The sequence below is a fragment of the Bison bison genome, unplaced genomic scaffold, assembly GCF_000754665.1.
Source record: "Bison bison bison isolate TAMUID 2011002044 unplaced genomic scaffold, Bison_UMD1.0 scf7180017864163, whole genome shotgun sequence".
Lineage (NCBI taxonomy): Eukaryota > Metazoa > Chordata > Mammalia > Artiodactyla > Bovidae > Bison > Bison bison.
In genome coordinates this window covers 6,584,107-6,601,201 of record NW_011494735.1, presented here as the reverse complement: position 1 = coordinate 6,601,201, position 17,095 = coordinate 6,584,107, and the positions used below count along the sequence as shown (strand labels likewise).

General features: G+C 37.8%; 1 protein-coding gene across 1 annotated transcript in view; it reads right to left on the bottom strand.

Annotated features, from left to right (window-relative positions):
- Positions 1 to 17,095, bottom strand: part of GRIP1 (glutamate receptor interacting protein 1) — a 464,606-nt gene that overhangs the window by 441,468 nt on the left and 6,043 nt on the right. The window contains exon 3 of the mRNA XM_010841627.1: positions 16,972 to 17,077. Coding sequence (XP_010839929.1) covers positions 16,972 to 17,077 — 106 coding nt within the window. The remainder of the gene's footprint in view (positions 1 to 16,971; positions 17,078 to 17,095) is intronic.

Here is a 17,095-nt window from a genome sequence, read left to right as displayed (position 1 = left end):
GATTTTGAGCTTCTTATTCTGGATAAGATTTTAGAAGACTATGCCTTAAAAGAGAGACGGAAGGTGGAACAAACATGTGGGTGGACGATAAGGTACTGAGTACAGTTTAGGAAATGCTGAAATCTGAGGCGATGGAGTAGCCAGATGACAGATGGCAATATGGATCTCATGTGCGACATCTCAACTACACAGAAGAGGAAGGCAGAGATGCCCAGGAAGAGTTTATAAGAAGGGGTTAAGCAAAAGAGCCAGGAAAGCAGGGAGCAGAAGTAGGTGATCAGAAAAGAGGAGAACCAGGAAAAAGATGGAACCATAGAAGCCAAAAGAGGAAACACTCAAAATATATAATGATGACCAACTGTCAAACGCCACAGAAAGATCAACAATGTTAAGAAGTTTTAAAAGCTGCTAACTGTACACTCACCGATACAATGAACGAGAACTTGGGCAAACTCCGGGAGAAGCTGAGGGACAGGGAGGCCTAGCGTGCTGCAGTCCATTGGGTCTCAAAGAGTTGGACACGACTGAGCGACTGAACAACAACAACTATACATTCAGCAGGTCACCAGTTACCTTTGCTGGATCACTTTCAGAGAAGTGGCAGATGTGGAAGCCAGAGGACCTGGAGGCACCGATCAGTCTACTATTAACTGAGCACCTTCACTGTGCTTTAGGGATGACAATGTCCAAGGTGTATATATGGAATTCTTCTTTTTGGTAAAAGATATTTGGGAGGTTGGGGGGAAGTGCGGGAGAGTTTAAGAGAACTGAGAGATGGTCTACGTCTTTGGTTGAGAGTGTGTTTTGGGAGGAAAAGAGCAGGTTGGGACTTCAGAAGAGAGGTACAACAGCAGAATAATTGCTTGGGGAAAGGGTAAGAGAGTGGCTAGAGATAAAGACAAAGACTGATGACTAGCGGAGAAAGCCCAGCTGAGGCTGGAACTCATCACTTTGTAATGCAGCCAACCTCCATGGCTGTACAGTCTTTTTCTTCCAATAAAGTCAGTAACCTGGGAACAGGAGTAAAGACCACGGATGGTTTGGTGGCACTAAGGCCATGCACTGGCAGGCATGTGAAGCTGTGGTCCAGAGGAGACAGGTACTCAAGGCGGCTGGTGATTGCACAGGCAACTGGACCCTTAACGAAAGAATAAGAACTCAGCAACATTCTGACACGTGGATTCTTCAGGAATTTAACAAGACTTCTGAAAAAGAAAAGGATCTAAAAATAGAAAACTCTGATACTATTAAAAGTTATCCAGTGTCTGAATTCAAAATAACTGATAAAACACCTTAAAAATGATACACTTCCCTATAACTTTTATCTTTAAATTTTATCCTTTGCTTTTGACATTATAGAAATCTAGGTAAATAGGTAATTTCTGAGGTTTGCTGTTATATTTCAAAGTAAGGCATCCCTGTCAGGTTAAAGTATTGTGATTTCTGATTACTTGGGAAACTTGCATTTAAAGGAAAAAAATTTAAGTAAAAAACAGAAAACTTCCAAATCAAAAAAGAACAAACAGCTAAATATTTGAGACATTTACAAAACCATAGGGAAGATACTTCAATAAAGTCAAGCTCAAACTGGAAAATATAAATGACATAACCTGACACTGAGAGTTCCTTGATCACGGTTGTCAAGTATTAGAATATTATCCACTCTTAAAATTCATATATTATAGTAAATAACTTCACTCTCCTTGATTAGTATTTCCCATCAGCAAACTTGACAAGTGAGCATTTTATATAGGACAGATATGATTCATGTGTGACTTAGTAATAAACAAAATAAATAAAGAAGACTAGTTCCTATATAATTTTCTAACTATCATGAATTCTAGGATTTATTTGCAACCCCTAAGAGAACTCTTTGTTTTTATGATAGATTTATATTCATATTCACATAGACGCTTTGGTTTTGGACAGTTCAACTTTTAATAATCTGCATTTTGGGTAGCATAGACACCACACACATCCATGTTCAGATGACCAGATGTGTCCTAGCCATTCTGCTCTCACTCCCGTGTTCTCATGCGATCATGAACAAGGCTGAGTCAAGGACCCAATCCTACATTAGATCTGCTTGCTAACCTTGGTGACCATAAGTTCTAATCCAAACATGCAGTGAATTGTATACATCGTTTCCTAATTAAAGATTCAGTGGGAAAGAATACACACACGCATACACCACAAAGTTACACTAGAATCTAATACAGCAAATTGTCCTGTTCAAAAGCACAACTGATTTCAAAATAACTGAATGAACAGGATTGAGAAGAAAATTTATCTTGTTACAAAAATAGTCATAACAGCAGTTGTTTCTGATGTCTTTATAGCCTAGGAGACTTGGAATTCTGCCCAACATAACCCAGGAGGTCATCGACCTGTCATGAGGGTAGGGGCTCCTATCACACGAGCATCCCTGAACAGAAACATGGGGGGAAGCACACAGCACGGGAGTTGGGAGATGTGACGCACCACTCTCAGCACATAGTAAATGGTTAATGAATATCAATGCAAAGGAATAGAGGAAAACAACAGAATGGGAAAGACTAGAGATCTCTTCAAGAAAATTACAGATACCAAGGGAATATTTCATGCAAACATGGGCTCGATAAAGGACAGAAATGGTATGGACCTAAGGCAAGAGAAGATATTAAGAAGATGTGGCAAGAATACACAGAACTGTACAAAAAAGATCTTCACGACCAAGATAATCACGATGGTGTGATCACTCACCTAGAACCAGACATCCTGACATGTAAAGTCAAGTGGGCCTTAGAAAGCATCACTATGAACAAAGCTAGTGGAGGTGATGGAATTCCACTTGAGCTATTTCAAATCCTGAAAGATGATGCTGTGAAAGTGATCCACTCAATATGACAGCAAATTTGGAAAACTCAGCAGTGGCCACAGGACTGGAAAAGGTCAGTTTTCATTCCAATCCCAAAGAATGGTCAAATTACCGCACAATTGCACTCATCTCACACGTTAGCAAAGTAATGCTCAAAATTCTCCAAGCCAGGCTTCAGCAATATGTGAACCGTGAACTTCCAGATATTCAAGCTGGTTTTAGAAAAGGCAGAGGAACCAGAGATCAAATTGCCAACATCCGCGGGATCATCAAAAAAGCAAGAGAATTCCAGAAAAACATCTATTTCTGCTTTATTGACTATGCCAAATCCTTTGACTGTGTGGATCACAATAAACTGTGGAAAATTCTGAAAGAGATGGGAATACCAGACCACCTGACCTGCCTCTTGAGAAACCTATAATGCAGGTCAGGAAGCAACAGTTAGAACTGGACATGGAACAACAGACTGGTTCCAAATAGGAAAAGGAGTATATATTGTCATCCTGCTTATTTAACTTATATGCAGAGTACATCATGAGAAACGCTGGACTGGAAGAAGCACAAGCTGGAATCAAGATTGCTGGGAGAAATCTCAATCACCTCAGATATGCAGATGACACCACCCTTATGGCAGAAAGTGAAGAGGAACTCAAAAGCCTCTTGATGAAAGTGAAAGAGGAGAGTGAAAAAGTTGGCTTAAAGCTCAACATTCAGAAAACGAAGATCATGGCATCTGGTCCCATCACTTCATGGGAAATAGATGGGGAAACAGTGGAAACAGTGAGAGACTTTATTTTTTGGGGCCCCAAAATCACTGCAGATGGTGACTGCAGCCATGAAATTAAAAGACGCTTACTCCTTGGAATGAAAGTTATGACCAACCCAGACAGCATATTTAAAAGCAGAGACATTACTTTGCCAACAAAGGTCCACTTAGTCAAGGCAATGGTTTTTCCAGTAGTCATGTATGGATGTGAGAGTTGAACTGTGAGAACGCTGAGCGCCAAAGAATTGATGCTTTTGAACTGTGGTGCTGGAGAAGACTCTTGAGAGTCCCTTGGACAGCAAGGAGATCCAACCAGTCCATCCTAAAGGAGATCAGTCCTGGGTGTTCATTAGAAGGACTGATGCTGAAGCTGAAACTCCAATACTTTGGCCACCTCTTGCGAAGAACTGACTCACTGGAAAAGACCCTGATGCTAGGAGGGATTGGGGGCAGGAGCAGAGGATGAGATGGCTGGATGGCATCACTAACTTGATGGACATGAGTTTGGGTGAACTCCAGGGGTTGGTGATGGACTGGAAGGCCTGGCGTGCTGCGATTCATGGGGTCACAAAGAGTCGGACACGACTGAGCCACTGAACTGAACTAAATGAATATTTGCTAATAACATCTAACAGCTCAGAAAATTAAGCTTGTTTCATGTAGTTCTATGGAAAATAAGGATATTATCCATCTCACAGAGCTGCGAGAAGTGTATAAGATAAAAATAACTCATGCAAAGTGCTTAGCACACAGCCCAGCATGCACTAACCTCAGAAGACCAAGCCTCAAGAAGTGTGTAACAAATATGTGTTGAAAAAAGAAGGTAGGTCTATAAAATATTTTAAGGTACAAACATTTCATTTCCCCTTTTATTTTCTTTGTATTCATTTCTCTTAAAAACCAGTTGTAAGAGCTGTGTTCTTTTATGCTACATGGAGAAATAGGAGAAGGGCAGTATTGGAATTATGGATAGGACAAACACAATCTTTTCCCACCAAAGAGTACTTTTTCTAAACTTCCTCATCATTTTGGATATGCAAATAAGTGACTATAAAGTAGTAAGAGGAGTATCTGTGGGTGGCTCATGGGAATCAGTCTCCACAGACACTCAAGCAAGGCCCAGCATGAGCCAGGCAGCCAGGCACTGTCCTAGGTGCTGGAATATAAGGCCTGGTACTCACAGGAAAGATATATAGGTAATTACAAAATGACAGACTAAGTGAGGCATCATTTGTATGTGTCCCAGATCTAACCTTTCAGATTGGGGTGGAGTGGAAATTCACTTGAAGATAGTATTTGAAGCAACAGGAAATGTTTAGAGGGAAGACAAGATTAAAAATATACCAAGTTCAGAGACTTAAACACTTATGTCAGTTCTGTTCTTAGCTATGTGCCCCCTCTCCTAAAGAGTGTTATTTCCTCTCTTTAAACCTTAAAAATCAATTACTGAGCTAACTCCTATGTTGTTAAGGATATTCATCATATGTAATATTAGAGGGCTGGACTAGAAGATCCCAGTAATTTTTCTTAGCTCTAGAGTTCCTTTTATGCCTGATCATCTTCCACATGGTCCAAAATACACCATTACACAAAAACTTTGCGATTTTTAAGAATGAAAGAGGTGCCTGTCCTTGTAAATTATGAAAACTTGATATTGGTAGATAAAACCAGCCATAAACAGCAGTTCTTAAGTGCTGGGAATTCCCCCACTCTATTCCAATAATGAAAGGCCACTATAAATCCATAAGTGGAAATTTATAACCAGCAACTGAGCACCTATATGTCTCACCCTAAATTTTGACAGCTGCTCCCTGAAAAATGATCATGATTCAGGAAGGATGAAAGTCACTGAGCAATGTAAGTTCTTGTTCATATCTTCAAATACTTGCAGAAATTATTTTTTCTACAAGTTAATTTTTTTGCCAATCACGGTTTATAAAAACAAGTGTTAACCACAACAGCACCTGTTTATAAAACTCTCCACTGTGGCTATTTGTTAACCTACTTCTCATTTTTAGAATCAGCAAGATGCCACTGTTGACTTCACATTCTATATCAGTTACATTTTACATGTAACCAGGGCATATGACACGTGCCTAGCTTTATCTTAAAAATGGGGCTTCATAAATCAAATATTTCCATACCTTCAAATTCATGAATCACATACTACTGCCAGCAGAAGAGCAACATGAAAACATAAGGCCAGCTCAGCAGTAATCAGAAGCACCTATTTTCACAATACTGAAATCAGGTATAATTTTTTGTTTGTTGGATAGACACATCTCCAGAAAAGCAATTCAGATGATCACCAGGAAACAAAGATTTTTAAAATTTTATACTGAATTTATTTCTAATTATAACAAATCGTCACTGATCTAAAAAAATATACTATTCCAACAAACAATATAAAATTCCCTGGTTATCTATTGCTAGTAAAATAATAAATAACAGAAATGTAAAGGGTGCAATTCTCCATAAAGTACAGAGACTGGCAATGCTATGGGCTATAACCCAAAGAACCTGTATGACTGCTCACTCTCCAGAAAAAATTTCTTTGACATATAATCTTTTCTATAAAATGCACAAGCCGTTAAGAGTCTCTATACTATGGTGATTTTCAAAGATTTGGGAGAAGTGGGATATATTTTTGTCTTGCAGGGAAAAAAAAAGCAAACTAAAAAACAAGCATACATTTTAGTATCCTCTGATTATATGAGAAGTACACTTTTACCTTAAGAAACATGCTCTATGTATGTTTAGAACAGCTGACACTAATCTAAAGGTAAGTAAACCAGGTTCTCATTCCTCCGAAACCCCACTGCCATTCTTGATGCCCTAACTTGATCGTCTAGTAGAAGACTCTGATATATATATATATCACACACACACACACATGAAAGGCAACTGCAGCCCTACTTGTTTTCAGCAAAATTAACGTTTTCTCCAGTAACTAAGCCTCATTTTGCCATAGCTATATTTTACCTGTTAGTGAAATATTGAAAAAGCCTTTATGGTCAGGCCTGTGTTGAGATCCAGGGGAAAATGCATCCGCAATTCTAAACAACTGATTTTACAAACGAAGACAAAGGAAACAGCTTATTCAGAAGATGTCAATGTAAGTGCTGTATGGAGATGAATAAATACATTTCTAACTCTGGTAGGTTTCATGCCCTGACTCTGATGCAGATTATTCATGGTGGCTCTGTCGTTTCTTTCAGAGTCAGCACAAACATCTAGTTCTCAAAGAAAGATCACCTGAGCTAAAACACTCACCCCCTTTTTACCACCGCTAACACTCTATCCCATTAAGCTTTGATTTTCTCCATTGTACTGGACACGATTTTTCATTTAGATTGTTAGATTCCTGGTTTCAGGAAAGCAACAACCCTCTTTCTTCCGTATCACTCAATCTCTAGCACCTGGAATGCCGCCTGACACATGAGGAGTATTATCAAGTAAATTTGGTGAATGAATAAAAATGGTGGGGCTTACCACCAACTATCTTCCTATTCTTGGCAGGAGAGGGAAGTAAAGGAGAAAATTCAAGCATTACACTGGAGCTTATATATGAAATATTACTTAATCTAAGTAAATACATATAAAATTACTTAATTATGATAATCTGTTTAGCCATAGTATTTTGGATGCAATTCAAGCAGTTTCGAGAATAGAGATCTTCAAAGGTATATTAATATATTAAGTAATACACTTCAAAGATATATTAGTAAGTTAACTGAAGTTCAATTCAATTTCCACATAACTATAGATTTAAGTGCTGATATTGCTTCAAATCCACTGATCCAAAGAGCTCAGTTCTATCGTTCAATGTTTCAGAAATGCTTCTTGGATTTAAGCTTATGTAATAGTTAATGAGAAACCAGAGTAGAATTCTAACACTTCAAATATAAAGGCATATAATCAATTCTATTATATATTCTAAAATACCACTGGGAATGTCTCCCTCTTGCACTAAGGTGAATCATTCTGTATTCCATATTTTACTTGACTTTTTTTTCTGAGTTGGTACTTAATAAACACTTCGTAGCTGAACTGGTGCCTAGGACATTCCACAGTGCAAAATAAGCTCTCATTACTTATTCTGGGAGCTGCTAAAACAATACCAAAAACTTTATGTATATTCATTAGCACACTTATTCCTCTGTCCTTTAAAAAAATAATTTCATAATTTTCAAGCAATTTACAGAATTATGCAACCATTATCACAGTCTAATTTTAAAACATTTCTATATAAGATGATGGATATTCACTAAACTTACTGGGATAATCATTTCATGGCGTAAGTCAAATCATTATGATGTACACCTTAAACTTACATAGTGCTGCATGTCAACTGGGCTTCCCTAGTGGCTCAGTTGGTAAAGAATCCACCTGCAATGCGGGAGACCTGCATTTGATCCTTGGGTTGGAAATATCCCTGGAGGGTGGCATGGCAACCCACTCCAGTGTTCTTGCCTGGAGAATCCCTATGGACAGAGAAGCTTGGCGGGCTATAGTCCATGGGGTTGCAAAAAGTCAGACATGACTGAGCGACTAAGCACAGCTTGGCAGTTATATCTCAATAAAATTGGAAGAAAAAATATTTTAATAAAGTTAAAAAAATGTTTTATCCTCCCATAAGGATATGCAGATTCCACGTGCCCATCTGCATCAGTACATGGCCTTTCAAGTCTAGCTTTTTCATTTAGCATACTTTGCAGTTCCTCCATATTGTAGCATATACTAGTCCCCTCTCTTTCTAAAGTTATTTAGAAGTTGCTTTCTCTCCAGGACATCACAACCAAATGTACAGCACTAACAAAACACCCAGTGTTTGAATCCTAACACCTATTTTGAGTTGCATTTCTCTTTGCATAATCAACTTGCATTTAATGCTTTTACATCTGCATTGTAAGAAATTAATCAAATGGGCAATCTATTCAGTACCCATTGTGAATTCCCTTATTAAGGTATCCACAGAACTGATTCCTCTGTCTGTTGACCCTCTCTCTTACATGATGAGAATTGTATGTTTAATCAGTGTTCCTGGTTTAGCTCCAAGGATATTCAGCATAAGACAACTGAAAGACTGCTTTCTTACTAAGTTCATCTTGTCCCATGATTTATCCACCAAATCTATATACCCTTTTCTTCCAAATCTCTTGAATCCTTTCCATAACTCCAGCTTCCACAATTCAAGTTGCTTCCTTACAGTTCTCCTTGGACATCTTGGCAATGCAAATTCAGTGTGTTGAATATATTTTTTTCTGTTCACACCTATATTTTCCTACAACTGCCATATCTACCCTTTTCTTTATGTCTCCACTTCTAATCCCTTTTATACACTAATACCACACTAATCTCCCTAAAGTACATCTCTGTGCTGCTAAGTCACTTCAGTCGTGTCCAACTCTGTACGACGCTATGGACTATATAGCCTGCCAGGCTCCTCTGTCAAAGGGATTCTCCAGGCAAGAATACTGGAGTGGGTTGCCATGCCCTCCTCCAGGGGATCTTCCTGACCCAGGGATCATTTCTGTGTCTCTTATGTCTCCTGCACTGGCAGTCAGGTTCTTTACCACTAGTGCTGCCTGGGAAGCTCTACCTCTATCCCTAGCACAGTGCCCCAGTGCCTGCATAATGCATGTAAGCTTCTTAGTCTGCTATTCATAACTATCCGATGTGCTTTACTTAGAAACTGAGGCACAGGCAGATTTACTTGCCAAGTTCATTCCTCAGTGAAGAGAGAACACCAGAATTTCAACTCAGGTAGTCTCACCCAGGTCCCACATCCTTAACCAGCAGGACACAGCTGCCTGGAGAAACAGGTATGGCCTCAGAGTAAGGAAAGGGTGTTATTCTTTGTCTCACATATACCTATATAAGTCCGGGGTCGGGGCAGTGGTGGGCGGTGGATACATACACACAAGAGCATATGCACGTCCTCTTGGAGGGCTAATTGTCCTGTACTTGGTATTCTAAAGCACCTAATTCTAGGACATATACTGATGAAAAAGAACTGCCTTGTGTATGTCCAAGCTCTCTTTTATGCCACTGTAGATAGTGCTGGCAGAACCCTGGTGACATGTGGATGGGGAAGTCATGTGGCCCCCTCTCAAATGAGATTTAACTCTAAACAGGAAGTGAGGACAGAGAATGTTAAATGGACAGCAGTTTGTCTGCTAATTGAAATCATGTCTTCTGCTCAAATCTGTCTACAGCTGTCTTCCTCCAGCTGCCTTGGCTGTGTGAGGCCCTAAGAGACACAGCTCTAAGTACTGCATCTAGACCTTTCAATGGTTCATCTTTGAGGGTCTCTGGCTCTTTGCACTGGGATGGAGGCTTTCATTTTACAAATAAGAAACCGAAGAAGCATAGAGATCTAAGAAATATTTCTAAAGTCAGAGTTCCTTAGTCTCATTAAGAGAATTACTATTTTGGAGGGTGAGTAAAAATCACTCAGTCGTATCCAACTCTTTATGATTCCATGGACATACAGTCCATGAACTCTCCAGGCCAGAATACTGGAGTAAGTAGCCTTTCCCTTGTTCAGGGAATCTTCCCAACCCAGGAATCGAACCAGGGTCTCCTGCATTGCAGGTGGATTCTTTACCGGCTGAGCTACCAGGGAAGTCTGTTTTTGGAGGGTAGGAACTTTAATTGAAAGATTCTAGTTTTTCTACCTCTGGCATCTATTTCTATTAAATGAAAATACCAAACAATATTTTCCAACTTAAAAAAAAATAAAAATTACCCACACTCTGAAACTAGAAATGAGCTGATCTGAGTTCCAGTGTTATTTTGGTCCTTTCGAGCTATGTGAACTTCAATGTGGGCAGCCCTAGAGACTCCACGGTCTGGACTCGTGACTATAAAACTCTGAGAGGTCTCTTAATCTTTCATTCTCATCCTTGTACAGGTTGACTTGCTTCTCTCCTATTCCAGACTGTTTTTTCCCATGTGGTAGAGGGCACTGAGTTGAATTTACAAACTCCCAGAGGAGTGCTCTCATTGACCCAGCTTGGTTTATGTGTCCACTGCCAGACCAATCACCCATAACCATTGTTATTCCATAACAATGGAATAATATAACTATGGCAGTTTTCATTAATCAAGGCTGACCAAACTGCAGTGGAAACAGGGATATTTTAAATATGAGAACTGCTCCTCTCAGGGGAGAATAAGAGAGTTTCAAGGCAGACAAATAGATGTCTAACTACATCATGGAGACACATGGCACAGGATGTATTTTTCATTAAATAAATGGGAGATTTGATGACCTCCAAGAAAAATTTTTAAAAAGAAGGAAAAAGAAAAAATTACCAAACGGATGTAGGTCCAATGCAAAACTCTTCTGGGTTTGTACAGTTAAAACAAAAATAGCATTGAAGGAATTACTCACCTCCACATACCATATGTTACATCAGCAAAAGAATAATGTGAAGAGAAGGAAGGAGTGAAATCTTATCGCATATTAAATCTAACAAGGTCTATGTTTATCTGGGTCAAGATAAAATTTTAAGCATATTAGTGTATTTGTTGGAATACTCAAACAACGTCACATAAAATTTACAGCTTGATTAAAAGAGACATAGGTGTATTCAATGACTTGCTTGATCTGGAAGTGAAAGTGTTCATACTGGAATGATTTAAATAGAAGCTCCAGGTTCACATAGCAGGGATGCTGAGAAAGGACTTCCTATATGAAATAACAGGCCTCCCTAACTAAGCTCTAAGGATCCTTCCAATTCTAATATTCCTGATAGACTTATGCCATTGTTAGTCTCCTGAGGGGATACTCATTAGCAGAAGTGACTGTATTTGCAAACCACAGAGAAAATGGGAGGTGATACCAAAAATATTGTTGGCTGATTTTTGAGTCAATGTCAATCACTGTTATTAGCATCATCTATAAACAAGATTGGAGAAGGAAATGGCAACCCACTCCAGTATTCTTGCCTGGAAAATCCCATGGACAGAGGAGCCTGGCAGGCTAAGGTCCATGGATAGCGAAAGAGTTGAACAGGACTCAGCAGTTAAACAACAACAACCAGTAAGACACCAGGCTAATTTGACTTGCAGTATTATATTAGGAATTAGTTTTTGTTCAAGAGTTTAGTTTAAGATAAGACAACCCACTGTTCAAAAGAATAAAGATACCTACAAGGGAAATTAGGATTCTAGTTCATTTGTAGATGGATCTGAGCCCTTAAATATCAGAAGAGTCATCAGAGATCTAAAAGAGTCTGGAATACAGGATAGAGGACCACACTGTAAGAGGTCCGCCTTCTGTAAGGATCAGTGGAGGTGCGCATAAGTCACATACCTTGTTTGTATCCTACTTTATTCATTTAAAAAGACTCAGGTGGACAAATGAATTCTTATATTCAGTGCTAATATTCCTTTAAACTATTCCATGTGGAAAAAAAATACAGTTTGAGATAATAGAGTTGATGATACAAAACATCCCAGACAAATGCAACATGGTGGCCAATCAATTTTCAACCAACAAATGTACTAGAGATGGAAAGCAATTTTTAGAAAAGAAAAATAAGCAGTGTAGTCCATAAACAAGCAAGTTTACCCTGTTTCTGAAATATAATCAATGTTTCTGGTTTGGGAGTTTGCGAATCAAACTAAGTACAGCTAAGGTTTGAATCATCCAGGATCTTACATCCAAGACCTGCCAGTTCAAAGATTACTGTTTTTAACATAGAAATAAATGGCTTTGATGCTTGGAAACCTTGGAGAAGTAAGGCTGACCAATGAAATGTGCTACCCTCTCTTCCCTCCCTCTTCCTCCCCCGCTCCCACCCCTACCCCCTATGATTGTGTGTTCAGCTTTTGCACACAGAAGAGCAGGGACAGCCATCTGTCCCAAGTGTATGTGAAAGTTCTCACTCTATCCTTCTGGCACACTTATCAAGAGAGAGAATCCGAATCTGTCAATTCCAGGAAGCAGAGAGGACGTGGTTGCATGACTTTACAAAAACCAAACTTGTAGAGGAAACTAGTGAGAAGTTACTTGAACTAATTACACCAATTTCTAAAAAGTCTCACACTACAAATACCCACTACCAAAACTTTTTTTCTCCATAAAAACAATGCAGGACATTTTAAAATGAAATAAAAGAAAGTGAACAGCTCTCTTAAAATGCAGTTTGAACATCTCAGGCAATTTAAGGCCTTACTTGACTAATCCAGACTTCAGATGCAGACATTGTTTAATAAAGTGACTTTTATGGATGCACATCACAATTGTTGCTCAATATCTATTAGAATAGGCAAATAACAACAAAAGAACAAAAAAATTGTTAATGCAAATGATCTATTTTCAAAAGATCTAAACTACATTCCCGTTCCCCCTCTTTCTCTGATTTTCCTGAAAGGACCTCATCTGGAAAGGTGAATGGGTCACTGAGGACTGCCCTGAGCAGCTTCACTGCTCAGCGCTCACCTGCCCAGGTGAGTGAGGATGAAAGCAGAGCAGAGTGGTTACCTTGGAGGAACTCCATGACTAATTCAAAGGCATTACACGTGCAGAAAGGTGCCAGGGCCACAGGTGGAAGTGGCTCACATACTTTAATATTCAAAAGGGATAAACAAATTCTTCCTTTTAAAGTCATTCAATAACCCTGCCCTGCCTGGATTCTGGCACATCAGTATCCCTATCATGGATATGAATAGCACTTAGAGAATGCTTATAAAATGCACGTTATCTGTCTTAGAACTTGAAAATTATCCAGTGTGGCTAAGTAAAAATATACATAAAAATAGAGTCAGGATTTATATTTTGCATGATAATTAATCAAAATATGATCTATCAGAGTCTTTAAAAAGGCAATACTATAAAACCAAGTATTTGGTGGAAAACAAAAGCACCAAATACCATGAAATTGAATTTCAGGATCATTTTTTAGCTTTTTGTTGCATTAAGGTTTATAAATCAGTTCTGTAATCAGTGCCAGGTCTTCTGAAGTGAAAATACCAAATGAATCATCTATGTGAGAATTTCAGAATAAATGGTGGTTTCGGGTAGATAAGATTATATAAAAGATGAAGTCTGGGACTTACCAACATGGTCAGAATTTTGTAAGTTGATAAACACTCTACAAAACTCCTTGATATTCAGTAATAGGTTATTAACTTAGAGGAACAGGAATCTCCCTACTGACAATTCTTGCCAGAAAAACAATTTCCTCATGACATAGGTGAATTTTTTGGTTGAAATCCTTCACTAAGTACCTTTACCTGAATTATTTAAGAAAATAAAACAAAGTTTAAAACCACAGAGTTCTAGAACTTGAAAAATCTTAAGAAACTCATCTCCTATTAAATTTTATGAAACAAAACCCCATAAAAGTATGGTGATTTTCTCCAAACAATGTTTTATTTATTTTTTTTTTCTTCACCTGGACTGGCAACTCGTTTCCTACATGATATTTTACATGTTTCATTGCCATTCTCCCAAATCTTCCCACCCTCTCCCTCTCCCACAGAGTCCATAAGACTGTTCTATACATCAGTGTCTCTTTTGCTTTAAACTCTAACTTTAGAATTATGAAAGGATAGATGAGTGAAGAAATCAGATTTTAAAAAGCTAAGCAAAGTCATCCTATGCACAGAGATATTCACTAGGTCAACATAAAATCAGGGAAGATTTAAAATCAGTCTATCGTCATGATCATTGCTAAAACTCAGTTTTGATGGAGTTACAGAAAACTTATCCGTTGTTAGAACAACTTCTCTCTCACAGCATCAGACCCTACTGACATTTTAATTCAAGTTTTTGCATTTCATGAAATTATAAGCTGTGTTTTATCTAAGATGAAGGAAAGATGGTAAAATTTGAAACCAGAAACCCTACAGTAGAAGAGACATTATCTAGGATAAAGTTAAATTTCAGCAAAGACTTGAGAATGAACTAAAGGAAGGGCAGACTTATTGAGGAATTTTCTGGGAAGGTCTTTCTAGTTCAATTGTTCCTTATTCCTTGTGGTAGTCTGAACCACTGGATAAATTGACAAAACAGAGAGGTACGTTTCTTTCAAGAAACAAACATCACAGTGAGAAAAATAATAATGACACTTCTGGTTTACCAACAGCACCATTAACTAAGATGTGAATGTCATCAGTATATTTCACTAACTTGTAAATCTTAATATAAATAATTTTTCTAAGCCATCTAGGGAAATACAGGGCATAAAATTTTCAAATTGTGTCAAAGGCTAATTAGAATAGATATGCTGCAAATGTAATTGAATCCAACCATATTACCTACTTAAGGACTGGTTTTAAGACAATTGTCACTATCACTATTTTCCTATAACTGTAAAATACAAGGGGATGTCTCTCCTATCCCATTCAGAGAGGCCTTGAAATTAAAGCCAAGAGATGCAATGAGAGGTCATTATGTTATATGACAGGACTTCTTTAAAAGCCCTGGTTATTTGACATCTAATGAAATGTCAAATCCCAAGTGTCAGAGCCCATTGTGACACCTTCTATTTATTACACAGCAGTTTGAAGTTGGAGATTCAATGCACATCTAACTCCACAAAATTATATGTTACATACTGGGTACTTTTTGAGAGAGCATCAGGGAAAACATGTCAGTTTTGCATCTAAGGCAAATGACTTTCGATATTCAGTATTTTATTCTTAAAATTTGTCTTTGACAAATCAGATTCAGACATGATTCTCTTTAAGAAATTGCACTTAATGTATAATGACTACTGTCCTTGATATATCATTTTCCAAAGTCTAGTTTAGGGATATTTTTTAGATATCTCCATAAATATTTCTCCTCGAAGGTACATTTTGTAAACTTATAAAGTACTTTTGTTGTTTTTCAATTCTTATCAAAACAAGCAGGCATTTGAGACTGTTTGATTCTATCTGCACAAACACATCATAATACAAACCCAAGAAGGTGTGAATTTGACTCGGTTGTGAGAATATGCACCATGAACACCAAAGTAACTAAAAGTTTCTAAATTTCCTTTTTTTCAGTCTCCAAGTTTTCAGAATTATGCATGAAAACTGACAGCACTTTTTGATATGACACAAATCTTAGTTAAATTCAATGGAAACTAAGTTCAGGAAACATGGATTGTCACTACAATAGAACAGACTATCCATGCAAAAAAAAAAAGAAACATCTCTAAAACTCAGGAATTACTGTGGAAAAGCAACACAGCCATATTATTCAAGTAAATATCAAAGAATTATAATTTTGCATTATTATGCTTTTGCTATCACATGAATTTTCAAATCTCAACTTTCATCAGCCACAACAGGATTTCTGGCATTTAAAACTAACTCTCATGGATTTCAATATCACTGAAACAGAATCTAAATTATCAGTCAACACTCAAAAGTTGTGAATGGTATATATTCATGGTTAGACATCAAAAAGGTCAGGACAAATTAGAACTGAAATACAAGTTTATAAAGATTCTTATTCAAGAAGATAAAAATAACTTGCATTTTGTAAGTGTGGAGCATGCATAACTGCCAATGTCTCCCATTTAAGATACCTCATAAATCATGTAGCTGCTCTCTCTCTCTGCACCTTTAGGCATTTCTGGGCACTTAAAAACTATTGGACAAGTGCAAATCTCACGAGGAACTTAAAGCAGCAATAAGTATAAGACAAAATTCCAGTTCTCTGCTATTTAGAAGCTCATTTACAAATACCTTAATATGGATATATTCTGTTTTTCTTAAGGTATCACTGCTTCTAGTTGCCAGCAAGTAGGAGTCCCCTTAATAATAAAATTACAAACATGCATCAGAGAAAAGCATTTGAACTTCCTTCTACAAACAACACTTTGGATTAATCATAGATAACTGTCTGGAAGTCTGCATGAGGAACAGTAATTATCAGCATCAATTTGAACAAGAACATTTATTTCTTGCAAATAAACTAGTCTCTTACTCAGAACAAAAAAAAAAACCAGTTATCTAAAAGCAACAATTACAACAGAACATATTCTAACCACCTACTACATTGACTTGCAAGATACTTTTTTGAATGACTCATTAAAATACTAACATTATCAATTAATTGCACTGAAAATATAACATCTTAGGGAAAAACCTGAATGAACCTTTTAGCCAACCCAATATTAATCTGTGTATAGATCTGGACCCTTTATCCTGTTTAGATGCTGATAGCTATCCTTGCAACAAATCAAGCAAAATGTAGCACTTGAGTACTTACAGAACAGCTCCTAGAGAACACCATCTGGAAAACCTTTTGCATTTAAGATTAAAGCTGAACGCAAGGTTTATTGTGAGCCCCAGCATGCGAGAAGGAACAGGAGGAGGGTGGAGGGTAAGCGCTTACTTCGAAAATGCTCTGAAGCGTAATAATACACATCCTCATAGCCCTCGTGGTAATCCTCTTCTGGTCGGTACTTTTTCCCCTTTCTTCTCCTAGATCTTCTTATCGCCTTGACAAAACCCAGGAA